At 42.4% G+C, this 27,643-nt stretch overlaps 1 protein-coding gene across 1 annotated transcript; it reads right to left on the minus strand.

The window, feature by feature from the left end:
• VSIG1 (V-set and immunoglobulin domain containing 1) lies at positions 1 to 27,643 on the minus strand. Its single transcript, XM_064158887.1, has 8 exons — positions 27,595 to 27,643; positions 24,149 to 24,309; positions 17,877 to 17,984; positions 10,857 to 11,055; positions 10,334 to 10,489; positions 9,540 to 9,659; positions 1,571 to 1,697; positions 1 to 184 (listed from the first exon to the last, which is right to left on the minus strand). The coding sequence occupies exons 1-8, from the start codon at positions 27,641 to 27,643 to the stop codon at positions 1 to 3; spliced, it is 1,104 nt and encodes a 367-aa protein (XP_064014957.1).

Genomic DNA, 27,643 nt, shown 5'->3' on the forward strand with positions numbered 1-27,643 from the left:
CTAGGCTATTTCTTCTTTTGCCGCTTCTTGCTTCTCGTCATTTTCGGGTGTTCCAGAGGCTGCTGTTTCATCAACACTGGGGTATTCATTTGTCGCATTGCTTGATGGAACTGTGGTTGCTGGAATGTTTTCTTCGTTAGGTACCTGAACATATTCTGCATTGGATTGTTTCTGAGCCATTTCTCTGCAGGAAGACAGGGTGAGGATTGTGATTTCATGTGTTGAAACCCCACGGGCACTAGAGTCTTTCAAAAGAATGAGTCTTTGTAGTTTTGTTTTCTAAATAGTAACCCCTCTATTAGTGTAAGTGTTCCAAGAGCACACAAAAAGGCCACAACGTCCCTGCTGCTAAGACAGGAAGAGTGACAGAATGTTAGAAAATAAGGCTGATCTGCATCACTGGTTTAAGCAATTCTCTTAAAGTTGATTTTAGTATGTTAAAACACTAGGTCAGGAAAGCTGAGTGCTGGCAAACTCTGTGAAAAGGAGTTGCAAAGCACACTGCTTGGTGTGAGCTTTCTGGGAAATCCATGCAGATCTGGTGTCAAGTGCATAAAAATAAAGTGTAGTCAGAGAAGAGTTACGAAAAGGCTGAAAACTAGAAAAGCATTTTTAGTAATGGGTATGAATTCCATTTATCTTATCAAAACAGTAATAAACACTTCCCAATATTCACATGTAAATAATATCAGATGCTAGTGGATTAATTCAGTGTAGTGAGATTTATTAGGATCCAAGCACAAAATTAGCTGTTGATGCTACATCAATTCAAAGCAGAAATTAGGTGCATGAGTGACCTGCCATTTGTCTGGATTAGCAGAGTTTCATCTCAGGAAGTCTTAGACCTGTGCTACAGATAAGTGTCCAGATGACATAGTACTTTTTTTCTGGCCTCAGCTGCATGTTTTCATTTAGCATTTGCTGTCATGGGACAAAATAGAATCTGCATAGCATAGGAGATATCCCTATTCTGAAGACTGGGCAGTTTAAGAGGCAAATGAGCAACACAATCACAGAGGAAAGACATTTCTGAAGCAGGATCAAAATGGACATTCTGGGCTCCATTCTGCTGCCTAAACTCTGTGTCTCCTGCATTAGAGTACCCAAAGTATGTGTCCTGTCATCTTAAATAGCACTGAGCTGAGACATTTGTGTTTAAACCCAGTAGCATCCACTCCCAGTGGTTTTGCTGAGGCAACCCTTATCTGCTCTTCCTTTTTTACTTTCCCTACCTGCTATTGACAATCACCACTAATTTTTAAATGCTCAAAACTTTTTCCAACCTGCCACTTTTAGTTTGTGTTGTTCAAAAATACATTTACTGTTTTAGATACTGCTAAGTGGTACCTCCCTGTAAATACAAGAAAGAGGCTAGTGGCAATTTCTGTTACAAGAGCAACAGCTTGAAAGTCACACAAAAGGAAATCTTCCCACTCTGGACATTTTCTCAAAACCTGTATTATTTATCCTTCAAAAAGTTTAGAATAATTACATGTTACTGTAGTTCTGGATTGTCAGCAGTGCTTTACAGAAATAATTGTCTTTAAATGAAGCAAATAGAAACTCTTACTGCATCTCATTACTCGATGACGTCTTATTCTTTGCCTTCTTGGTTAAGACCCAGACAACAATGCAAATGATAGCAGCTGCCAAAATTGCTCCAATTAGTGATCCAACAACAATACCACTGTCTGAGTCTGGAGGGGGGAAAAATAAAAATTACTTGACGTTTTAAAAAGCATTATAATAGCAAAATCCCATGGGAATTTAGTGGAGGAGAAAGCAGAAGAAAGGCTTTGGATTCAAAGATCTAATAAACAGACTGACAGCTACAGTTCCAGGAAAGAGGCCAAAGATTCCTTAGGCGAGAGGAAGCAGTGCTTGCGTGACCTTTGCTGCCGCCTTTCTTATTGGTTAGCTCCCTACCTGTGTTTATGCCTGGCTAAGGGAAATGTGAGGCTGTTAACACTGGTGGTAGTTGAAAGCCTTTACTCTTCATCTTTGCAAACAAATTCTAAGCCTGAGGTTGCCTCAATATCTGTCTTTCAGCTGAGGTATGAAATGTGTTCTGGTCATTTGTGAGTTCCCAAAACCGTATAGTTTCACATCAATACAGCTTCTAGCTCTGACCTGCTATTTTATAGACCACTGAGTGACCATTTTAGGCACCTCTCTTGTGGCTTTTTGTACAATGTAGGCTTGTGTGCTAGTTTGAAGCAAGCTGGAATGTTTTGGTAGAAGAACTAGATAACGGGCAGTGAAATGAAAAACAATTGTGTCTACTTCTCTCACAGTCACGCTGAGAACTCTGGGAAGAAGAAAGACTTTTTCTCCATTTTGTCTCTTACTCTTGCTTTGGCCTTAGACCTGGTCACATCTCATTAACCCTGCTCCTACTAACCTTGCTCCCTAACCTCTTGGCTGCATCTCTTTTCTTCCTGAGAACTGGGGTAAGGTTGAGAGGGCCGGGGGGAGGTGTTGGGGTGGTTTGAGAGCCCCTCCTGGGGACTCAGGTTTCTGGGAGGGGAGTTGTGCTTTTGTATTGTTTATCCTTTGTATATAACTGTATATAATTGTATATAACTGTATATATTGTAAATAGCTGCTTGTAAATTCTGCTAGCTGTAAATAAATTGCTTCATCTATATTCCCAGGGTCCGTCTGAGTTAGCTGGGGCAAATACAAAAGTGTGGGGGGGCGGGGTAACCCCCAAACCATCACATTTATAATTGGCTTTCCCAACGTGGGGCTAGATATTTCAGTGAGTGGAAATTAGCTCTGGGAATTAAGATGAAGCTAATCAAGCAGCTATTGTACTTGGTGGGGATTGCTGTGTGGCCTGTTTTCTGGTTTTTTGTGTACAACTGGATCAAAGATCAAATTGGTTATTTCTTGCTTCATGTAGTTTTTAAGAAGGCTAAAGTTAAGCTTTCAAACATGTTCTGGAGCTGGGGTGATTTTATTCTTGGTTATGCTGGTTTTAGTGTCACTGAGAATATTACTAGTGATATTACAAGAGTTTTTGTCAATAATGTTACAATCAATCGAGAGTCTGCTTTATCTACTGCTCTCATGAGGGTCATCCAGCCCCAAACTGAAATGCCAAATCCATGCAAGGATTTCTACTCGAAACAGAGCATGGCAGGGATGCTGGGCATTATACTGGCTCTTGTAGTTTTAAATTTCATATTAATTTTGGCATTATTGGTGAAAAATTCTAAACCAGTTTCTGTAAGAGCTAGGAAAAATTCTGTGTCTCAGAAGCAGTCTCTTTCACAGCAAAACAAGGGAACACAGTCATCGGCTTCCCCCTTGCCAGCCTCTGCCCCTCCTTCTCCAAGTGCTGGGAACACAGCCAATGTTCCCGCCACTAACGTAAACAATGATAGCAAAAACAAAAATAATGGTCAGAGTTTAGCAGGAGCCTCAGGAGCACAGACAGGTACCCAAAATCAGAATGTTCCTAGCAAAAATGAAAACAAGTCAGGGTTGGCAGGCATCCCAGGAGGACAGGCAAACAATCCCACTAATGCTAATGCTAATGCTGGTAACGCTAGCCCAGTCAGTCCAAATCCTAATGACACCAGCTCAGCCAATTCGAACCCCCAGCCAGCAGACCAGAACCAAAATCCTCCTGTTAAAAGCAAGGCAGATCTGAGCTCACAAGCTCCAGGTCAGACCCCTAAGGATTCAAACCCTCCAAGTCAGACTCCTAAAGATTCAAATCCTCCAGCAGACACATCCAAGTCTGTTGCTGCTCAGGCCCTTCTGGCACCTGCTAAGGCAAAAGCTAAGACAAAGAGTGGTTCGCAGGAGGATGTAAGAGATGGGACCTCTGGTGATCAGCAGCAAGAGGAGGAAGAGGAGGCAGTTAGTCTGCGAGACCTTGTAGATGTGCTGAGACAACAATACTCAAGTGAGAGGAGTGCTGTGAGGTTAGCTGCCAAGAGAGAGGATGGTTCCCATGAGTTTAGGAATGCTATGAGGAAGATTGTGTTAGGCCCGGCACCACCAGATCAACAACAGGAAGAAGAGGAGGAAGATGACATCCAAGGCTCCAAGGATCCACTCAGAGAGGTCAGGGAAGTTAGGAAGGAATATACAAGAGAATCAGGTGAGCCAATCCTAAGCTGGCTAGTGAGATGCCGTGGCATTGGTGCTAATGCTCTGCAGGTAGGAGACAAGTCTGCCAAGCAGCTGGGACCACTCACTAAGGAGAGTGGAGTGGACAAACACCTGGCAAGTCCTCTTGGTAGGGTTAGTTTGTGGACACGCCTTCTATTGGCTGTGGCTATGAGATATCCTTCCCGAGATGATTTGCCATGGGCTGCCAAGAAGTGGAACACCGTTGAGCAGGGAATTAAGCTTCTGAAGGAGTTTGCTGTGAAGGAAGTGCTTTATGGAGATCATGGCACTCATGAGCCTGATGATATTCCTTTGGGAACAGGTCTCATGAAGAAGCTGATTAAGCTTGCTCCTTCATCCTATGCTAACATCTTGGCCAGTAAATTTCTAGCAAGGAGTGATAATGGAAGATCTTTCACTGTTGGTGAATTCACTGACCAGCTCAGGCAGATAGAGGACAGCTTGTCACATTCTGGTCTAGTCTCTGCCATAAAAACTCTAGGTACAGAGATAAGGGATGGCATTAAGGAGAGCATGAAAGAACTGAAGGAGGATCTCGAAAATCTGGTAAAGGATACCGTTCCTGCATCATCTGAATGGGTGAATGTTTCTGCAATCAGGAACAGACGCCCACCTCCTGCAAGGCAATTCCAGCCCAGGAGGAGACAAATTCCACCTAGACAGCAGCAATCACGTGCGTCACTGTGGATACTTCTGCGTGACACATACGGGGAGAACATGAACAAATGGGATGGTAAACCTACTTCAGCTCTTTCAAAGAGGGTCAGGGATCTGCAGAGTGGCAGAAACAGAGGCAGTAATGCCCGAAAAGTAGCTGTCACTTCTTCAGCTCCTGAGAGCAACTGCAATTGTTCCAACAGTTGCAATTTCTCTCACAACAACACCAATCACTGTGTACACCCTACATGCCATGTTCAGCATTAGGGGTGCCCTGCCTCCAGCCAGGAGGAGGAAAGGGATAGTGGAGAGAACCGAATCTATTGGAATGTATTCATTAGGTGGCCTGGCAGTTCAAGAGTTCGGAAATACAGGGCTTTAGTTGACACAGGTGCTCAGTGTACTTTATTGCCATCTAATTGCAAAGGGACAGAGTCCATTTCTATCTTTGGAATCACTGGTGGATCTCAAGAGTTAACTAAGGTACAGGCTGAGATCAGTTTAACTGGTAAAGAGTGGAAGACACATACTATTGTAACTGGTCCTGATGCGCCTTGCATTCTGGGAATTGACTTTTTGAGACAAGGTTGTTTCAAAGATCCTAAGGGTCATAAATGGGCTTTTGGAATAGCATCTGTAGAGATTGAGGATGATAAATTGAAGTTGTCTGTTAGACCTGAACTTTCTGATGAATCTGCAGTTGTGGGACATCATGACATAGAGGACCTGGAAGTGCCAATTGCAACTCAAACTGTTCATCATAGGCAGTACAGAACTAACCGTGACTCTTTGTTGCCCATTCATCAGCTGATTCGTCAATTGGAGAGTCAGGCTGTCATCGAGAAAGCTCATTCACCTTTCAACAGTCCCATCTGGCCTGTCCGTAAACCGACGGGCGACTGGAGACTGACAGTTGACTTCCGTGCCCTCAACGAGGTGACGCCACCCATGAGCGCAGCTGTGCCGGACATGCTGGAACTCCAGTACGAGCTGGAATCGAAGGAGGCTAAATGGTATGCAACCATAGACATTGCTAATGCTTTCTTCTCTATTCCCATAGCAAAGGAGTGCAGGCCTCAGTTTGCATTCACCTGGAGAGGAATCCAGTACCAGTTCAACCGTTTGCCTCAGGGGTGGAAACACAGCTCAACCATCTGTCACTCAGTCATCCACAATGCACTGGAGAAAGGTAAAGCTCCAGAGCACATCCAGTACATCGACGACATCATTGTGTGGGGCCAAACTGCTGAGGAAGTCTTCGAGAAAGGTAACAAAATCATTGACATTCTGTTGCAAGCAGGTTTTGCCATTAAGAGAGACAAGGTCAAAGGACCTGCCAAAGAAATTCAGTTTCTGGGAGTGCGGTGGCAGGATGGTCGCCGTTACATTCCTCAGGATGTGATTAACAAAGTCTCTACCATGGCAGTTCCCACCAGTAAGAAGGACACACTTTCTTTCCTTGGTGTGGTGGGATTTTGGAGACTACACATTCCTGGTTTCAGTCAGATTGTCAAACCTCTGCATGATGTGACTCGTAAGAGAAACAATTTCGAGTGGGGACCTGAACAACAAGCAGCCTTTGATCAAATCAAACGAGAAGTAGTCCATGCAGTGGGCTTGGGACCTGTGAGATCTGGTCCAGACATTAAAAACATTCTGTACACGGCTGCCAGTGACAATGGTCCAACTTGGAGTCTTTGGCAGAGAGCTCCAAATGAGACACGTGGTCGTCCACTTGGTTTCTGGGGACGTTGTTACAGAGGTTCAGAGACAAATTACACTGCAACTGAGAAAGAGATTCTAGCAGCCTATGAGGGAGTGAAAGCAGCTTCTGAAGTGATTGGAACTGAGTCACAATTGCTTTTAGCTCCTAGACTGCCAGTTCTTAACTGGATGTTCAAGGGCAAAGGTTCATCACCACATCATGCCACAGATGCAACCTGGTCTAAATGGATGGCTTTGATAACCCAACGAGCGCGAATGGGTAATCTTGACCGACCTGGTCTGGTGGAGGTGATCACCAACTGGCCGGAAGGCACAGACTGTTCCAAACCTCCAGAGGAGAAAAGAACTCGTGCTGAGGAAGCTCCTCCCTATGGTGATCTCTCTGATCAGGAAAAGAACTATGCTTTGTTCACAGACGGTTCCTGTCGTCTTGTTGGGAACAAGCGAATATGGAAGTCAGCAGTTTGGAGTCCAACCAGGAGAGTTACCGAAACGAAAGATGGCGAAGGAGAATCCAGTCAGTTCGCTGAGGTAAAAGCTGTTCAACTTGCTCTTGATGTGGCTGAACGTGAAAATTGGCCTATCCTTTACCTCTACACCGACTCGTGGATGGTAGCCAATGCTCTATGGGGTTGGCTAAAGGACTGGAAGAAGAATGGTTGGCAGAGGAAAGGAAAGCCTATTTGGTGTGCTGATCTATGGCAGGACATTGATGCACGGCTGGAGAAAATTCCAGTGAAGGTGCGGCACGTAGATGCACACATGCCTAAGAGCAGAGCAACTGAGGAACAGCAACATAACCAGCAGGCAGACCAAGCTGCTAAGATTGCTCAAGTTGATGCCAACTCTGAACTTGACATTGACCTTGATTGGAAACACCGAGGTGAGCTGTTCTTAGCTCGGTGGGCCCATGACTCATCTGGACATCAAGGCAGAGATGGAACATACCGATGGGCTCGTGATAGGTCAATTGACTTGTCTATGGACGCTATCACCCAAGTCATCTATGACTGCGACATTTGTGCTGCTATTAAGCAGGCTAAGCGAATCAAGCCCTTATGGTATGGTGAGAGATGGTCAAAGTACAAGTATGGTGAAGCCTGGCAGATTGACTACATCACTTTACCTAGATCACGTTCTGGCAAGCAGTATGTGCTAACGATGGTAGAAGCCAGCACTGGATGGTTGGAAACCTATCCAGTTCCACATGCTACTGCACGTAACACCATTGTTGGTTTGGAGAGACAAATCTTGTGGAGACATGGAACTCCAGAGAGAATTGAGTCAGACAATGGCACACATTTCAAGAATAATCTTGTGAAAAACTGGGCCAAAGAGCATGGTATAGAATGGATCTATCACATACCCTACTATGCACCAGCTTCAGGGAAGATTGAATGCTACAATGGTTTGCTGAAAACCACCCTAAAAGCCATGGGGGGTGGAACTCTGAAAAACTGGGACAAACATTTAGCAAAAGCTACCTGGTTGGTAAATAGTAGAGGTTCAGTAAACAGAGCAGGACCTGCACAATCAGATTTGGTCCAAACAGTAGACGGTGATAAAGTTCCTGTTGTACGTGAGAAGAATCTGTTAGGGAAAACTGTTTGGGTATTTTCTCCTTCGGGCGAAGGGAAACCTGTCCGAGGGGTGGTTTCTGCTGAAGGTCCTGGTCATACATACTGGGTAATGCAGGAGAATGGTGAAATCCAGTGTATTCCACAGAGAAATCTAACTTTAGCTGAGAGAGTTTAAATTCAAGCTGTTAGGAGTTTTCTGTTCTAGGTAGCATCGGCGCCCAACACTGAGAAAAATCTACAGTACGTGAGCACGAACCCAACATCACCTGGGAGTCCCTGTTCTGAGCTTTTGAATCACCTACATCTGATTGAAGTGTGAACTGAACTTGTATATATAGTTTTGGTGTAAATATTGGTTTAGATTAGATTGGATAATTCTCAGCGATACTCTGAGCGAAGTAGACAAGGGGTGGATTGTGCTAGTTTGAAGCAAGCTGGAATGTTTTGGTAGAAGAACTAGATAACGGGCAGTGAAATGAAAAACAATTGTGTCTACTTCTCTCACAGTCACGCTGAGAACTCTGGGAAGAAGAAAGACTTTTTCTCCATTTTGTCTCTTACTCTTGCTTTGGCCTTAGACCTGGTCACATCTCATTAACCCTGCTCCTACTAACCTTGCTCCCTAACCTCTTGGCTGCATCTCTTTTCTTCCTGAGAACTGGGGTAAGGTTGAGAGGGCCGGGGGGAGGTGTTGGGGTGGTTTGAGAGCCCCTCCTGGGGACTCAGGTTTCTGGGAGGGGAGTTGTGCTTTTGTATTGTTTATCCTTTGTATATAACTGTATATAATTGTATATAACTGTATATATTGTAAATAGCTGCTTGTAAATTCTGCTAGCTGTAAATAAATTGCTTCATCTATATTCCCAGGGTCCGTCTGAGTTAGCTGGGGCAAATACAAAAGTGTGGGGGGGCGGGGTAACCCCCAAACCATCACAGCTTGGCACTTCTCAGCTGTTACTGCTTGCATCTAAAAACCTGCACATGGACATGGATGACCTTGTGCTTGAGGGCAGTCAGCATAAGGTTGATCACTGTTTGAGGGCAGTCAGGATAACATGTTTTTTCTGTGACTGCAATATTTTTAACTAGTGTCACATCTACAGTGCTCCAGTCCTTTTACTACCACATTTCAGTGATGTATGTTCTGGGGCAGGGGGACCTCAGTGGAACTGTTGGCAGGAATAAATTGCTCTAAACTCCATGTCTATCAGTTGTGCTTTGAGGGCAAAATGAAGCTGGAGAGGTTAGATCAGTTGTCTAGGTCACTGTAAACTCTGGGCATGCCTGGATGAAAACTCTGATGGAGCTTTCCAAAGCCCATTGTGTTTTTACTTCCAAAAAAATGTATGATTTTATGTTATTACAGCACTTTCCTGCAAACTCTGTGTGTCACACATCAAATATGTGATTACTTTCATGCATTAAACTTACGCTTCGCAGTTAGGTCAAGCTCACAGGTACTGTTCCCTAGGAGGTTGCTGGCTATGCATCGGTAATACCCAGTTTCAAAAGTGGTGAGGTTGCCAATGTAAAGAACACCAGTGTTTGGATCTGTGATAAACAGAGAGCAGGTACAGGTGAGGCTTTGTATATCATAGCACCAAATGGTTTCCTTTAGTTTGTGATACTGAGAGCTATTAAGGAATTAGAAACAGGATTCTCCAGTTATTCATTCACTTGGGGGGGGTGTGTGTAAATTATTTTAATTAAAAATAAAAAATCCTTGGAAACTACTACAGTGGATTCCGAAGGAATGTGTTAGAACATGAGAATTAGGCTCCTACTCTGCAAATCAGTCTATCTGATGATTTATCCACACTGACACTGTTGTCTGTGTGACTTCACTAATGGAAATGTAAGAGGTACTGTAGACATTTGGGATGGAGGTCTTAGCATCTGAATGACAAAATGACTTATTCTAAGTTTACTCAAAATTCCAAAGGAAGTTAGGCATAACTGTATGAACATTTCTTCCATTTTAACAGTTCAAAGTAATGGGCTAGACAAGACATGCCACAACATTTTAATTAAAACAAATAGAAAACCATCCTGTGTTTGTGACAGCTGTCAGTTGATTTAAGTAAGTGAAAATCTGTGTTTGTGTCATTGACCATCAAAGGAGGAGGATGTTTTAACTACCCTAGCTACACCCATGGTGCTTGAAATGGCTGCTACTGAGAAATTCCAAATCTTGGGCACAGCATGGTAGTCCTGTAGGTACCTACTGAATTGTTCGGTCACAGGCTTGAGGGTATTCTCGTCAACTCTGTACCAGTGGTAGGTAGGGTGAGGGAATCCTTCATCACATTTGCATAGGAGGGAGATTAGATGGCCCTTTTCAGGCATTCCTTCTATTTTGCAGAAAGGGTTTGATGGTTTGACTGCAAAAATAACAATGAGGAGAACAGACACATCATGAGTACGTAGCCATGGCTGCAAGGATCCACCTCAAGTTCTGGGACACCACTGGTGAGGAATTTCCCTCTAGGACAGGGAAGGGAGGGGTGGGTGGAGAGTGGCGCCAGGTCTGCTATGTGTGGAAGCTAGAGGGCACCCCAGGCTCTGCCAACCTCAGCCCTGGGAGACACGCTCTCTAGCAGTGACGAGTGAGCCCTTTCACTGCATCATGGGCCTTGTTTATCACAGTTCAGTCACTCTCTCTGTTCCTACACACTTGGAGCTGTGGATTCAGTGTTTTGTAATACGGGAAGGAAGCTACACTGCAGCGCAGGGAGGAGAGGTACTCACCCAGCACATTGACAATCATCGATTTTTGACTCTGGCCAGCATCACCCTGTGGGCTGAAAACTTCACAGGTGTAGGAACCAGTGTCTGAGGGCTGCATGTTGGAGATTGTTATCGATGCATTCCCTGGACCTGTTGCAGCTGTTATCCTGTTCTTAAACTCTCCATAGGTGTAAGACTGGCCTCCTGAATAGTAATAGATCTGTGATAAAGAATCAGTTGTTAGTCTAAAAATGACAGCTTACTGCCACTTGGTTTGGTACTCATAGCTGAAACAGAGTTATTTCTGATTAAGGCAAGTAATGCCACCAATTTTTTTGTCCTTTCCCCTGAGAAAGCAGAGATTGAAACATAGTGTATTTAAATATATATTTCTAGCGATTCATAAAAGACAAGCTTGTCAGAAATGGGTTTTTTTTTGGCTGTGTGGATGGATGGTAGCTAATTTGTGGTATTATTAATAAGCAGTACAGTAGAAGATTCTGACAAGAATGGACCCATCATTGCAAAAAGTGGGTGGCTGCACAGCTTTCCAAATACAGAAGCCAGCAAAGAGAACGGAAATGAATCCATAAGATAAAGGTCTAAGCAAATAAGATGTCTGATCTCTTGGCAGTAAATTTGGAAGCAATAAAAATGCAGTACAAGAACACCAGCAGAATCATCACATATGCAATTAGAGCAACCATGCTGTTCTCCTTGATTGTGTAATTAAGGTCAGAGACAGTGTCATGGAATATCTTGGGAGTTTGAGTTTATACTACAAGTGAAAATCAAGAGTACCTTTTGGCCTCAGTGCTTGCTTGGAGGGACACCTATTTCAGATCAAGAAATTCCCCTTTTACCAAAGAGTAAAAAAGGCTTTGCAGCATTCTAGACATACTAAGGATAAACATCTCTAAGGGATGCAACATTTCCTCTTATATGAAAATTTACTGTTTAAAATTGACTGATTTCACTGACTTCAGTGTCAGCAATTGTACTTGGAAGCACCTGGCGAGTAGAATTGATCTCATACGTTTATGAGCCCAAACCTATTGTTTGTTGATTGAAAGGAGAGGTATAACTGGGTTCATTGCAGAGCCTGGTGGGTAGTCTGAGGCTTGGGCCTTGAGTCTGTTACCAGCTGCGACATCTCATCTGTTCTGGGATAAATACAATAGTTCTCAAGGAGTACACACTCTGCTCAGTCTAGCTGTGCTATGAAACCAGGTTCTGAAAGAACAAAGCCAATGTGGGAAGCTATGGAGCATTAATTATTTTTCTTGGATGTTAACGATAGTGTTGTGTAGAAGTGATAGTATTTGGAATAGGCAGTATGTTCCCTAGTGTGTACATGCACAAACTTTGTTGTCTGGGCAAAGTCAACAGTTCCAGCATACTCAGTCATTTTCTTAAACTGGTAAGAGTTAACCATATAGAACTACAGGTTCGGACCCAAACAGATCTAACATAATTCCTACTGACAGCATTCCAGAATCAGCAGTGTAAATGCATTTATTGAAGTTGGGCTAGCAGCATGATTTTTAATGGGAATAGATGAAAAGTACCTGGAGGAAAAAGCTTCAGAGACTCCCATGAAATGCCATTCATACTTGACTAGTATCACCATTTCCTTTTGGTCAAAGTTCTCTGTCTTTAGGGACACTGCAGATCCTCAGGCAAGAAGTATAATTTGCTTTACTTTGCAGATCAGCTGATTGCATTTTGAATTAAGAATATTTATTCTTAATTCTGTTTATCCACCCTGGTAGTGTTGACTGAAGTCTTTAAGCAATGTTATCTGAAAGCCTTTGTTAGTTTAAGGTAAGCTACACCCCAAAACTGCCATAGCACAGCTGGTTCATGCAATGATAAGGTTTTGAAATGAAGGTCAGAACTCAGACTGCACAGCACCAGCAGCTCTGGTACTGCAGCTTGGCCCTGTCTCAAGTGCAGTTTTGCCTACTTTCCAGGGAGGCTTTATCTTTTCCTGCCCCAGGATTACAAACACCAGGTACCATTGATGCAGGGCTCTGAACACCAAAGCTACGTTACTGCATTAGCCAACATGTGGAACATGTGCTGCAGTGAAGAAGCCTAAGAGATTCAGTGTTAACCCAGTGGCAGACTGAGTTAGAAACTGCTGGATTCCAGTTTCCATTGTTTGTGTGCAATAACACTGGGCTTAAAGCTGATGTTATGTTTTGTAGATGTCTAGAGATGGGATATATTGCAAAACTAGAATCTGGAGCATCATCTCATATCCCCAGGGAAGGAGTGTGTTCAAAATGGAGAGTTTGGTTTAAACAAACCACTCATCAAAAACCTGTTCTACCTGTAATTATAGAAACAGGCTGCCCATGCTTGTCTCATTCAAGAATGAGCAACAACAGTGTTACACACACTGCCTCCCAAAAGTCTGAAGTTACCAGAAGCATGGCTTATGACTTGAGGCTCCTCTTAACCTGGCATCAGTGACAGGCTGGATTTGCGCTTCTCAATCAGTTGTATCTGTGTGAGTGGAGTAGGGAAAGAGCTTTTATCAGCATTAGTGTAAAACTAAGTTGTACAATGACTTAAATGAAGTGATATGTGACTTGCAGCAGCACGAAAGGAGAGGCAGGCCTGCTATACCCTACTAAACAGCCTGACTGCTAAAAAAAGGGGATGAATTCTCAGGCTGCCTCAGAGTGATCTGGGGTTTTATGTCAGAATGAACAGCAGCAGGAGCTCCCCACTAAGCAGCAGCTTAGCTGTAGCACATGTTCTTGGGAAACAGAGCTGGCACTGCAAGGCTTAAATACAGTCAAGGCATGCCAGTAAACATTAAGAGAGGCAAATATTCCTCAGCATATTTGATCTGAAGTCAGGGTGAATTATGGATCTAAGCCCTCATACAATACACGGAAAAACTAATCCCCTGCATTCTCTCCTCCTGTTTTGAATGCATAAAGAGAAAATATTTTGTGTACACTGTTAAATCCAAAGCAGGTGTCAGCACAGCAGAGAATTTTGTTCTCTTCAAGGATTCAAACAGAATCTTTCTGTTTTTTTTTTTTCCAACAAAGGCAGGGGAATATCTTAAGGAAATGTATTCAGTTCCTCTGCAGGCTCCTGCCTGTTCTCTGTTCTGTTGCTTATCTCACTAACTCTGGAGTTTATTGCCTTAAGGAAGGTGGTAAACACCAAAAAGGCTGAGTAATGTTGTGATTAATTACTGAGTGTATATCTTGTCCCAGAGGTATGATTGGATTGTGTACACAGGAAATTTCATTTAAGAGGAACATGTTTCAGTTAATTGACTGTGAATTCATAGCCTATTTTAAACATTACACTCAAAATGGGTATTTTAAACCCTTGTTTGAAGTGGGTTTATGCTGTCCTTGGAAAGTTCATCTTCGTGCCTTTCAAAAAAAAATGAAATTAAAATCTTCACTAAAATGTTTCTGTTCAGTTTCAAAAGTAAAAAAGCTTGTTTTCTGCTGAAGATGTAGAAGACTTTATTTTTAGGCAACTGACAGCTAATGTTGCCTCCTACAGACATGTATCTCATTGGCATTTTTTTTCCATTTTACCTAAAATGTCCCTAAAATACCTGTATGGGAAAAACATTAATTTAGTCAATGGTAGACTTTTTCCTGGAAGCCTGTTTAACTTGATGTGATAAATATAGTTCTATTTATATGGAAGAAATGTACTGAAATCTCTTAAAAAAATAAGCTTGTTATTGTCCTCGAGTGAATCATAGTCAACTCTAGCGAAGTCAATGATTTCCTAGTGCAAAGACAACATTGAGGATGCAGAAATGGCCACTGCTTCTCCTTACCAGCTAAAATTTGCTTGTGCAAGATTTTATATAATGATGCCATTTTCACATTTCATGGGAGCAGCTGCCTGGAATGACTAATCAACCAACTGACAGAAAAAAGAACGGAGATCATCACTCCTAAAAATGTTGTCCCTAGTAACTCCACAATCTGAAACACTGCTTTCTGCAAAACAGCTAAGCTTCCCAGAAAACATCTCCCTGACCCTGGAAAGGATTGCAGTGTAGTTATTATTCAACTTGTGAGCCAGCCAGTGCCTAAAGAGATGCTCACAGCAGCAACCATCCTCTGCTTTTTATGGCAGTCATGTGATTACTTTGCATTTCCAGTCTCACTTTCTGTTGGAACCAAGAGGATTTGGGCTCATAGGCTTCCAAGGCAGTTGAGTAAATTATAAGACTCACAGAACCATTTTGTTTGGAAAAGACTTCTAAGGTCATTGAATCCAGCTGTCAACCTAATGGCACTATGGCCATTAAACCATGTCCTGAAGTGCCATGTCTACACTTTTTTAAACACTACAGAGATAGCAACTCCACTTTTGGGGGCAGACTGTTCCAATGCCTGACCACCCTTTCAATAAAGTAATTTCTCCTAATATCTAATCTAAAACTCCCTAGTGCAATATGAGGTGGTTTTATTTCTTGTTCCTATACATCTCAGCAAGCCTGTGAGGGAAGTAGACATCACCATTGTTTTCTTTTCACAGCCTGTAATACAGTTCTTCTCACCAAAACATTCCAGCTAGCTTCAAACTAGCACAATGAGGCCATTTCCTCTCAATACTAGGGACAAGAGACTGATGCTCTCCATCATTTGCAGGGAGAGAGTAATGAGGTCTCCCTTCAGCCTCCTCTTCTCCAGACTAAGCAACCCCAGTTCCCTCAGCTGCTCCTCACAGGACTCCTTCTCCAGACCCTTCACCAGCTTTGTTGCCCTTTTCTGAAAACACTCCAGCACTTCAATGTTCTTCTTGGAGTGCAGGGCCCAAACCTGAAACCGGTACTCAAGGTGCAGCCTTACCAGTGCCAAGTATAAGGGCATGAACACTTCCTTACTCCTGCTGGCCACACTGCTCCTGATACAGGCCAGGATGCTGTTCTATCTATTTGGAGAATCTAGGTTACAAACAGAAGAGGGAATTGAAAGTAATCATACTCATTTGGAAGATAGTCTTGGCAATCTCAAAACTGTGGCCTCAGTTCTAAAGAATGTGTACATGAAATCACATGGCCTTTTCTTCTCCTTTAGCCTGACCTGGGGGAAGGTTGCTCCTGTCTGATGTGGTAGAGAGGTAAGTATTTGCCTGCAGAGCAAGCAGTTGGCAAAGCTGCTGCTGAGTTGAGGATTTTCAATGGCTGCCAGATGTTTGGCAAAGTGAGGAGCCCACCTACAGGTTTTCTTTATACAACATCTATAGAAAGATGTTCTTCCTTAGTGGGTGGAGACTGTATGGGAAAAAGCAGGCAAGAAATTAGAAGAAACATGCCTTCATCTGCTTCTTTTCTCCTTGGGGCAGGACAAATATATACTAGAATTTGCATAAATATGTGTCTTTCAAATGTCTTTGGATGGATCCATTCATAATTTCCAGGTCAATATTTCTCCTACCCTTCCCCTCCATCTCCTGATACTGAAATTGTAAGGTGAGATGTACTTGGAGATGTTGTTGTCTCGATTAATCTCCACAGAAGCCTTACTTTCCTGACTGGAAGGCTGTTTCAAGACACGACCTCTATTCCAGGACCTGTTTTCCCTCCCCCAGCCCCTTCTTATTATCCCCCACCAGCAGGTGCAAAGCTGCAGCATCCTGTTCAATAATATTTCTCTAGGCTGATGCATTCAGCATCTGATCCACAGTCTTTTCCTGGCGAGCTGTAAAGCTCAGCCTTCACAGGGCCCTGTCACTGGCTTCTTTCATCACTTTCTGTTTGACATTTTCTTAAGCTACTAGAAAAAGAACCATTAAAGTCGTCTTCTCACTCACGAATGCAAAGGAGGATATTAGCAACTTTCCTGGTTTGAGTTCATGATCTCTTTTTGAATTCTGAGTACAGACAGAATTTATAAAATGACAACAAGGGAAGAAAATGTTCATCACTCCCTTAAGCATCTTACTATCTAATTAGAGAACAAACGCAGCATGCTCAAAGTGTTAATTAAAGCCCAGGGCTCAGATTCTGAACTCGGCGAGATAAGACAGCAAATGCTCATGCATGCATTGGTTTCTTCAGTGTGTGGCATATGACTGAGGCTGGCCCCAGATGCCTTTTTTTCATCCTCAGCTTTTTTTCACACATTTTTGTCAAACCTCTGATCTGCCAGACTGTAACAGGAATAGTCTATCCTGCATTCCGGGGACTTCCGCATGGGTAATTGAGAATGTTAATAATGACTAGAAGCCTCTTTTCACAATTGTGCATTGGTAGAAGAAGAAAGGGATGGAGGCAGAAGCCTTTAGAGGATTAATCATTCAATAGCTTTAACTGGTGCAAAATACTTTTGAGGAGCAGCTCTTTTCATGTTCTCACAGTATCATTCTTGTGGCTGAACTACTAATGAATAACTTGTACAGTGCACCGAGCATATTTTCTCAGTGCATTTAGTGGAACTGCTCTTCAGCAGTTACCAGTAAGCCTCAATTTCCACTAGGTTGTACTTCATGGCAAGAGAGAAGTCCCACTGCAGCCAAAGAGGGTTTGGAAGGGATTGTGGCTGGGACATTGAGCTGACAGCTGAGGAAGCCAGTTGGGCCAGCACCTTAGTGTCCCTCTGTATCCACCATATCTCAAAATGTCATCACAGTCTAGAAAGGAGATCCAGAATGATTTTTTTTTCTGTATAGCCTCAAATTTGGGCTGTCCAGCCTTGCTTACATTCAGCCCAGAGGCTCCTTGTGTGTTGACATGCCCCTCAGAAACACTTTGTGTAAAATATTGCTGAAGGTGTTAGTGCAGCCACTTAGATTAGCTGTGGGAAAAAAACAAAGAAGCAAACAAACACAAACCCAACAGCTACATCCAAAATTATGTTGATAGAGGAAAATGCAATAAAAATTTCTGAATGATGCATCTGATTCAGCTTATCTCAGTCACGTGCTGGATTTCAGATTTTAATGCAGAACTTGATTCCAGGTCTCACAGTAGCATAAATATAGTAGAAGCTGTTTAGCTCTTTTTTTGTCCCCTTAAGATTATGGGGATTTTTTTCTTACCTTGTGTCTCCAGCTACATCTTCCCCGTGCATCTGTCACATACACCATCTTTTGACATTGACTGACTGACTTGTCATCCATACTCAGAATACCATGACACGGGGAACGCTGTATTTGAGTAAAAATGCGCTGATCTGAGAGTTAAATGAGACTTCAAATGTTTCCCCAAAACCAAAGAGCCCTTCTCTACACAGCTACCCCTCAGTACCACCAGTGCTGTTCACAAGGGCAGGCAGCCTCCTCTTCAGCAGATTTTGCAGGTGTCTCAAGCCTTTGTTAAGTGAGATGCAAAACAGTCTTCTAAATTTTACTGAAAATTAGGCAAACTAAGGTTAAAGTCTAATATTTGCTAGCTGCAACCTGATAATTTTCTACTTTCTCCACTTTCCTTTGTGTTCTCACTGCTGTCTCCTTCAGTGTATCAGTTTATTTTATCTCCTCTCTGCAGGCAGTCACCCCAGTGCCAGAGATAACCACAGTAATCCCAGTGACATCCAGGAAGTCATTCTGACTGCAGTGACATGACAGCAGTGTCTCTCCATTCCTTTGCAATGGAGATGTTGCCTCTGCTTTCCATGATGCTGTTCATTTTGAGTGCCTGCTCACTCATCTAAGCGCTAGACAAAACTATATTTTGAGAAATCACCTCCAAGTAAAAAGAATGCTCATATATCAGGAAGGCCCTTTCCAGGAACTTTTCCTGTGCTGCTTCAGGACATGCTTTGCACAGGCTGATTGTCACTTGTGGGCAGGGATAGGCTGCCTTGCTCCAAGCCAGTGTCCCTTGCAGCACTGATAGCCTCTGTGGCACATGATCTCAGCTATCTGTGGCTGGAAGTGTGTGGTGGGGTCTCAGGAACTACTGGTACTACATCGGGGGGAGTTTCTTCTTGGAATATGTTTTATGCAAACCTGACACTTACAGGGCCAGCTGGCCCCTGGCTCTTCCATGGTAGCACAGTTTCCCTGCCTGTGCCTTGCTTTGTGCTGGGCAGCAGAGACTTGGGACTGCTGGTAGTCCGTGTTTGAGGTTTCACCGTGAAATCAGCAGACTTGGTTGTACTGAGATCACTCCTCTTTTACCTCTTTTCTTCCTTGGGTTCTGTCACCCTGTCCCCACTCCTGATCAATGTGACACAGGCTTGCTCACTCCTGGGAAGGGTTTGCAAAGTGGCCTGTCAAGTCCACAGGGATGGGTGTAGGGAGATGACTAGATTTCTCATGAGGGAACAGTGCTGTCTTCCTCATCTGTGTGATTTACAGTAAGCAGAACCCTCCTTGTCCATATCAAAAATGATATTTCTTCACTAGTACAGATAGGGGAAAAGTAAATGGCTCTGCTAGAGTAAAAACCAATATGCAAACCAAATGGAAGATTGTAGTTATTTCATACTGCTAACACTATTTCCCTCCCAGCTGCCCATCAATAATTTTACTAAAGCAGCACCAATGTCACTGTTTGTAAATACTTTATGCTTGCTTTTATTTAGAGACCGTTTTCACAAGAAGTCTATCGATAATTCAGTTTCACTTACAAGTAACAATCATGATCTTTCCTAATCTAGTGAATTTTAAATTTCCATCAAAAAAATCTGTCCTGGCCATACCTTGTGTCCCGATAATTTCACTGGGGGTGACCTGAGCTGAAAGCTCAAGGTGTGGCCCTGGTTAGGTCCAGGAGTTTGGTTTAGCTTTGCAAGGCTGTAGCCTCACCTGTGCAGAGTCAACAGCAGTCTTCAATCTTTCAAACGTTTACTTAGGTGCTTTACACCAAGGCCAGCTGAGTGACTCAGAGCATGAAATGAAGCGCAGATGTAGATCTCAGCAGGAGTTGAGACTTTACCTTATGAATCAGACCAGGCTGTGAGGTACTCTGTTACCTTGGTTGACCTGAATAAGTGGTGCTCGTGTCTGTTTGTCTATGCACAAAACAGAGACAGTTCAGTACTGGGAAGTTTTCAAGATCCTTGGCTGGGAGTTATTATTTAAAGACTTTAATTTCCCATTAAAGAGACATGTTGCTAAGGGGTGAACTGCGAGGAGAAGTTGTTAAAAATACATATGACATCCTCTTTTCCATGAATTGATATTTACATTATTTAGTTCAAATGAGAGGAATTACTTCCATTGGAGAACTTCTCAGGAAAAAACGCAGAGTTAGGCTCCAATTAGTAAAAAGATCTGTATTCTGTATGTTCTATATATAGCTGTACTCTCTTCAAAGAGCATTTTAAACACCTGCCCTTCTGTTTGCTGCCTCCGTTTACATCACTCTGCCTGTGAACAGCCTGTCTGTGGTATTTCATCCTCCCTGGTGTAACTGCCATCACTTTTAACTGTTGAGCACCTGCATCAGCACTCTATAAGGTGGGCAGTGTGGAAGATGATATTCAAACACCACCGTCCCTCTTCAGGGCTGGGAGGCAGATTTGCGTCGATCTGTAGACTAATGAATGGCACTGCCTCACCTTGAGGCAAGGTAAAATCTGTTGCTCAGTCCTCTGGGGCAGTAAAATAACACTGACACTGCTCCTGATCCTCTAGACAGGACTGTGTCTGAGCCTACATACCTCAGAGCTCTGCAAAATCCATAACATGAAATACTGACATTCTTCATCGAAAGGGGTCCAGTGGCCTCTGTGCTCATTATATATCTTAAAATCTAGTCATTAAAGCTCATGTTCATTAATGCTTCAAGCCAAAGGCATCTTAAGTGACATAAATTTACCATAATTAATTCTAACATTCTACAGTTTGCTTTATTGTAGAGAGAAAAGCCCATATTCCATATACTGTAAATAAACATTATTTATTGGAATCAAGATTTTTTTCCCCTGTCTCATATTCGTTATGGAGAACACCCTCTCTGCTTAATATTACTACTGTGAATATACTGTCCCTCTGAATATTATGGTCATGAAGACATTTATCATGTACATCAGGAAAATATAAACTTGTAGCAGGTGGGATAAGAAGATGGAATTTTTGCAATTTTTTTTTTAATGTAAGTTTTCTGTCTTCAAAATACTTGGCAGAAATTTTCTGCTTTAAAAAAGGAGAGCTGAAAATGTTACCTATTTAGTTACTGATTTTTTTTTTAATTGAAGACATCATTTTCAGCAGCCTTTCCCAGGGACAATATATGGTGTGTATGAGGAAATGTTTGTTTGTTTATTTATTTATAACTGACTTTTTAGAAGAATCTGAATATCTCATAAAGTTAAATCATTTTACCCTACCTAAAATGCAACCTTGTATTCTGGTATGCAGTAAAGTGTGGTGCCAGTCTGTTCAATTCAGTTGGTTTTGTCACCTTACCAGCATATTAGAAATATTTTTGACTTGCATTTGAGTGTTCTTTAAACAATGAAAGCCAAAGTTGGCAGTCTTCTCCATTGCCATGTGTATATTTCCTACTTGGAACAAAATGGGAAACTTAACGTCATCTACCTGCCAAGCAATGAAGGCAAAGGCAGGTTTTTAGAAACAGAGATTATTTTTTGTTTAAACATGTAGGAGAAAAATATGTTTTCAGGCACCCAGCACTTTCTGAACTCTGAAAAATCACTGGCCTGAAATAAAAATAGCAACTTCATAGTGATGTGAGTTCAGAGGAAGGCTGAAAATCCACTTTCATGTTCAGTTATGTTGAGTAATTTCTTTAACTGTATTTTCCACAAGCAGACACAGTCCTTTCTTCCCAGTGTTTATATAAACACAGTTAATTTAATTGTGAATAAGTATCAAAAGGTAAGGAATTGCAATGTTGTTGTGGAAGGAGTCAAATAATACAGGACTGACTGGGTTTCTAAAAGCATTTGAAAAAGAGTAATGGTCTGGTCCTGCAGCTCCTCACACACACACGCCCACAAACCCGGGTACACTAGCAGGCTCAGAGGAGTGAAGGGCATCCTTTGAGCCCTGCTGAGCATGCAAGCCAAGGATAACTGGCACTGCAGGGAAAGGAAATTTTACCTCAGCCTTCAAGGAGAACGGCATTAGTCACTAACCCATGGCCTTTCCAGACTGATCTGACTTTGTTTAATGAAAATGGAAATCGTCCATCACAAATGCATGCATGTTGCAGTGTGAAAGTGAATTTACCGTGAAATTAGTTTCAGACAGGGAGGAAACCAGATACAGTTTTTCCCAGTAGTGTTCCTTAGAGTCCTTAGAGGCACAGCTTTCCCACTGCCTGCAGTGGGAGCTGCAGAAGCGAATGAGGACAGCTGAAGGGATTCACCAATAAGGTTCCCCTGACATTTGGTAGCCTCACATCAGCTAGTTCTTGTTGAGTGTATTCTGAACCACCCACAGTATTTCGTGATTATAATCCTCAGGAGGTATTTCTTCATCACTGGTCACAGTTTGCAAACGGTTGCCCCCCCTGGAGCTCTTAAATTGATTCTCCCTCTAAAACACTTGCAGCAAGGGTCTGCTCATTTCCCTTGGTTGTGACCAGAAAAAGTACTGCATTTTTCGTCTTGCAACGTAGAAAATGTACAGAAGCAAAACAGAGAGACTCTACCCAGATCTGGAGAAGGTGGGCTTGATCCTGTCTCAGAGCTGGACTTCCCACCAGAACAAGTGATTAAAATTGGTGATGTAACTAATGTACTGGATCAAAGTTACAATATATGGTACTATATATACCTTACTTAGGAAATCCACAGCTCCCACCCTTTCATGGATAATCCTTCATTTAATAAACCAGTTTTGACTTGCGAAAAGCAAATGATGAGTAATAGCAGCTCACACAATTAGTCAGGCAAAGTGTGCATATGTGGGTCTGGCAGTCAGAACTGGGGTAAGCCCAGTCTTTGTGCTTAGCACTGGTACAGTCATTATCTGTGGCTGTGCCACACTGCAGGAGGGTGAGCAGTGCTGTCTGGAGTTCAGCTGCTGTTTCTTACGTACCAGCTATTGCTGTTCAACACCAAATACATTACATCCTGCACATTACAGATAGCCTGATTCTTCTGCAACTGATAAATGAAATGGAATGTATAACTTTATTAGCAGCAGCAAACCTCCTAACCTATTATCACTAGGAAAGGCGCGAACATCACAAGTGTATAATCAGTGTGGACTGTGACTCCTCTAAGTCAAACCTCTTTACATCTACTCTCAGGCATTACACCAGGCAGGAGGACTGAACATCTAGAAAAAAATGTTATCTGAACAAAAGTGAATGAAGAGAAAAGAGGTGGGGGGGGGGAGGGTGTGAGCAGAAATCACATTCATCTTCAAGGATGTGGTAACGCTTCTAATCAATGTTTCTTCTCATAAAGCAAGGTGTTGCAAATTGCTCAGCACCTGTCAGGACTGAACTTATGGGAACTGCATGTGACACTCATGGATTAATTTTGCCACCAAAAAATAGGGTGAATGGGTAGCTCTTAATGTCTAAGCAGTAGTGTAAGTATATGTAGGAAGTTAACACATCCCATCCTGTCCCTGACTTCTTCCACACAGACCAGGTTTCCTTGCAAAGTCTTTACAGCCACCTGAAAGGCTCAGTGGTTACAGCACATAGGTGTCTAGTACTTGGTGTCCTTCACAGCCCTGATACTGATACTCCTACCTGCCACACGATCTCACTATACCCTCAAGGGGAGATACTGTTTGGCTCTGCTGCTTCTCAGGTCTCAGGAAGGACAGGGAGCATTTGCCTTTGGTCTGTCATTGTTCTGCAAGCACAACGACCCCCATGGGATGCTGTGAAACACCAACACAAGTTTGCTGTGGCAAATTTCCTGCTATAACAACTTTCTGCAAGATCCTGCCGAAGTACTCACTGCTCACTGTGCACCAACAGCCTATTGTTGAGCGCTGCTCTGCTTACTGATAGCAACAACAGCAGCTGAGTCAAGGAGTTGTCGTTTGACCCTTAAATGGGGGACACATTGTCATAGGCAAGGGCGTCTCACCAGGAAAGCAACCTTCACAATGGCAGGAAATATCTGCCAGACAAGAGAAAAGGGAGCTAGTCCAGGGGCTTGTGTGATTTTTGGACACCTGGTCTCTGCTTCCACTTCCCGTGTGACGTGGAACAAGTCGTTTGAGCATCTGAGTCCCTTCTGTACCTTCTCAACAGTTTCTAAAGGAGTGCAGGCCAGTAGTAACTAGGTGCCTAGATAACTTGTAAACACCAACATCACCTGCCTCTCTGGTCTCTAGTGAGGATAACACTATCAAGCATAACCAGATTCTCTGAGGGCTTGAGGATACCTTGTTTATAACTACATATTAATAATAAATAAAGATCTTACGGTATGCAGTTGGCTTTCTTTGGCACTGTAAAAGCTCCACTGAATAAAGAAATTTCCCAGTGGTCCAGAACTTGTGTACATACAGAGGAGGGTTGCATTTCCGCCTGTGGTGACATTCACAGTCTTCTCAGGGACAGTCACCACAACACCGCTGACATGGCCTGTGGGCAACAAGTGTGGTGAGGAGAGATCAGCAGGGGCTGAGCCTAGGAGCCTAGCAGGAGTGCCTTGCTCTCTACTATGGATGAAACTTGTAGGACCTGTCCAGTCATTCTCCTTTTCAGCACAGTTTCCCCTGGGCTTTGCGTGGGAACCTTAGTGATAACAAGCTGGGACTGGGCAAAAGCTAACAAGCAAATAAATCCCCCAGAGTACATGTGCCCTTAGAACAAAGAATATTCTGAAAAAGCAGCATTCCTACACACATATTTGTTCTTGCTGGTGGAGGCTTGTCCTCTTACTAAGAGCCTGTGGCTAAACCAAACCCTTCTTCTGAACATCTGCATTCTCCTGCAGCTTGCACTTTAATTTGCAGCTGTCTCTTGCCCTCTTTTATACCCTTCTTGCCCTTTTTATTGCAGTTAATCCCATATACATCTGATCCTCTTTACCATGGATCACCATCTCCTGTAGTGTTGTCCCTTCTTACATTCTTAGTTTTGACTTGGACTCAGTGGCACTGTCTGGTTCCTCCAGGCTGGAGCCCAGCAGCCATTCTCTGCTTTTGTTTTGCCAAGTGTTTTGCTTTTGATTGGATTTCTTAGGGCTTGCATGCAGAAGCTGATCTGTTCCAATGCATTTGCACTGGAAACATCAAACTAAGCTTTTTTGAAAGTGCTTTTATTATGTGGGTTGTAAGAAATTCTGTAATAAGTTTATCAGCCCTTTCTGTTGTGCTTATAGCACAAAGGGAGCAAACATAACTTGTGAGCCTTTTCCCACAGTGTTCCAGTCAGCCCTGGTTACACAGCCATGTTAATGAAAGGAACTAAGCACCATCTTGCAGCATTCATTTCTTTCTATCCTCCATGGAAGTTACCAGAAATGGTGCTGTGCAGCAACAACACTAGAGCTGACATAAAAAAAGAAATCTCAATTTCAGAGTGTTGCTAGATCACCAAGTCCACTTTTAAACTTACTGTCCAGAGATCCTGAAGAATATATTTCTTTTGAATATATTGGAAAAGAAGGCTACTGAAGCTTTCTATGCAAAGCAGGCAAGGTGAGAACTTTGTGTTATAATAATTTTCATGTGGACTTTGTGTACACATGAATAATAGACACAAAGCATACTATTCTTCTAATGAAATATCTGTGCCTCTTCTGTTTGGGTTCTACTTTTAAGGGTTTCAGATGAAGCTTTAGTAATACCAAAAGAGCATTTTGCTCAAATTACCAGCACAACGAGGGAAAACCTTGTTTAAAAAATAATGATAATCTATCTTGACATTTTAAACCATGATTTGTCAGTTGCTACAATTTGCAAAGCTGTCTAAACTCTTTGGGGTCTGTTTTCCTTGTTTGATGGTTTCAGTAGTAAAAGTTCTTTGCAAGGAAGCATAATCTATTTTCTGTGTTGGTGATGGCAACAATGACAAGAAGAGGGTTTAAACTGCAGCAGATTTACATTACACATGAAGACAGTCTCAGAGGAATGGCTGGAGACTGACCTAAATGTGTCAGAATCCCAGTGCTGGCTGAAAATCCTGCTTGTCCTTTGAGTTCACAGTAGCTTAATCCTTACTTAGATCTAATATAAAAGCTGTGTAATATTATTTTAGATGGCTCAGTTCACAGTCCTCAGCTTTAAGAAATAGAGCTGGCCAGAGGATACGTTTCTTGCCATGATAATACATCCAGGTTTACATGTATTTGTTTCCTGCTCTTTGCAAGATTAAAGCTAGTCTTTCACCACAATGTCATTCTGCCAAAAACATCCATTTTTCCAGTCACCTGCTCCATGCATTTCCTGTATTATTCCTGTTTTCTCTGCCCCACAGAGCTTGGCAGTTATAAGCTTTTCCAAAAGAGATTAATTTTAGCAGAAATGACTCCACAACACGTTTGAGTTTCCATAAAGCTGTATAGTTTAAGCAAATATGTTTAGTTGAAATGGGCTTCATTCTAGAAACAATATAAAGCCTACCCATTGCCCAGTGAGGCTATTAAAAGGTGTCATTGATTGTAAGATGGAGTTTTTGACTGAAAATGGAGCAAACTGGACACACAGAGCCTGTTCCCTCATCCCTCATCAAGTTAATGGGATTTTTACTTTGCATTTTGTTTGCTGTTTATAGTTTCAAATTCATAATGCCATTTCACACATTAACACCTTTTGGTTTCAATGAAGAAAGCATATGAGCAAGAAGTAACTCAGTGGAAAAAAGCTAGTATGAACAGGATCACAACTTGTTCAAAAGTCCATGTCTTTTAGTCATCCATATTAGGTAAGACTGGTCTCTTGCTACTCAAAAAGTCATTGCAGTCAGTTGGGACTCACCCACTTCTACTGAAGTCTCGTGCATTTTTTAACACTTATTAAATAAATCCAACTCTTTTTCTGAGCCACTAAAGAAAATCCCAGTCAGTAGTGGCCATCAATGTGGACACACTGCTAGTCTTAAATCCAGAACTTTGCACTTAGAGGACATTGTTTTGAAAAGTATTAGTACTAGCTCTGAATTACTTTTTATTTCTAAGGCAAAAATTGCATGTTTATGTGTGTGTGAGAGAGATAACAGTGAAAAACTAGGAGGACCAGCTGTTCAAAATATTTCTCTAGCAGCCAAACCAGATAATTCCATCTTCAAATGGAAATATGGAAACTAGGTTCCATTTTCTTTAGTAGTTCATCTCCAAGGGGCATTAGACTTAAAATGTCTGCTCCTGCATATGTTAAAAATAAATCTTAGCACAATTCAATGTCCTTCAAATATGAATAACATTGAATCTTTAATGTGCCATGTAACTCCTAGATTCCACAAAGTATTATGTCCTCACTTAACTTCAGGAAAAGCCAAAGAATTACTTGGGTCCTTAAAGTTAAGCATCCCCAAAAACATTTTGGTAGAATCTGAGACCAAGGCAGCATTGCCGAGGGTTATTATCAAGGGGAGAAAAAAGCCAAATGTTAGAAAACCTAACCTTGAAACACCTGAAAAACTCTGATGCCCTGCATGGGAGTTCTTCGCCTTTTCCCGGGTTTAGAGCAAAGCATTCATTTACTACAGCTAAAATTCTGTTCTTGAGCAAGAGCCTGTTACCAGAGAGTGGTAAGTTTTCCAGTCTGCACAGATGGCATGGCATCATAGCCATGGTTTTCATTCCATCCTGAATTAAATCTTGGATGTTCTTCTAAGTTTGCCAGTCAGGTTCACCCGCTCTCCTAGTTCCACAAGTCCCTGTATTCCAGTGCTATTTCAGTCAGTTTAGATTGTTAATCTTACCTGTAAGTATGGCTAGAATTGGAAACACCTCCAGCATGGTTGCAAACAT

This window comes from Pogoniulus pusillus, chromosome 19 (genome assembly GCF_015220805.1).
Source record: "Pogoniulus pusillus isolate bPogPus1 chromosome 19, bPogPus1.pri, whole genome shotgun sequence".
Classification (NCBI taxonomy): domain Eukaryota; kingdom Metazoa; phylum Chordata; class Aves; order Piciformes; family Lybiidae; genus Pogoniulus; species Pogoniulus pusillus.

Excerpts from the sequence above, each read along its gene's own strand:
- VSIG1 (XM_064158887.1), bottom strand. The coding sequence starts at position 27,643 with ATGTTTGCAACCATGCTGGAGGTGTTTCCAATTCTAGCCATACTTACA. Across the intron at positions 24,310-27,594 it reads AATTCTAGCCATACTTACAG|GCCATGTCAGCGGTGTTGTG; the intron begins GTAAGATTAACA and ends TGTTGCCCACAG. Across the intron at positions 17,985-24,148 it reads AAGAAAGCCAACTGCATACC|CGTTCCCCGTGTCATGGTAT; the intron begins GTAAGATCTTTA and ends ACTCAAATACAG.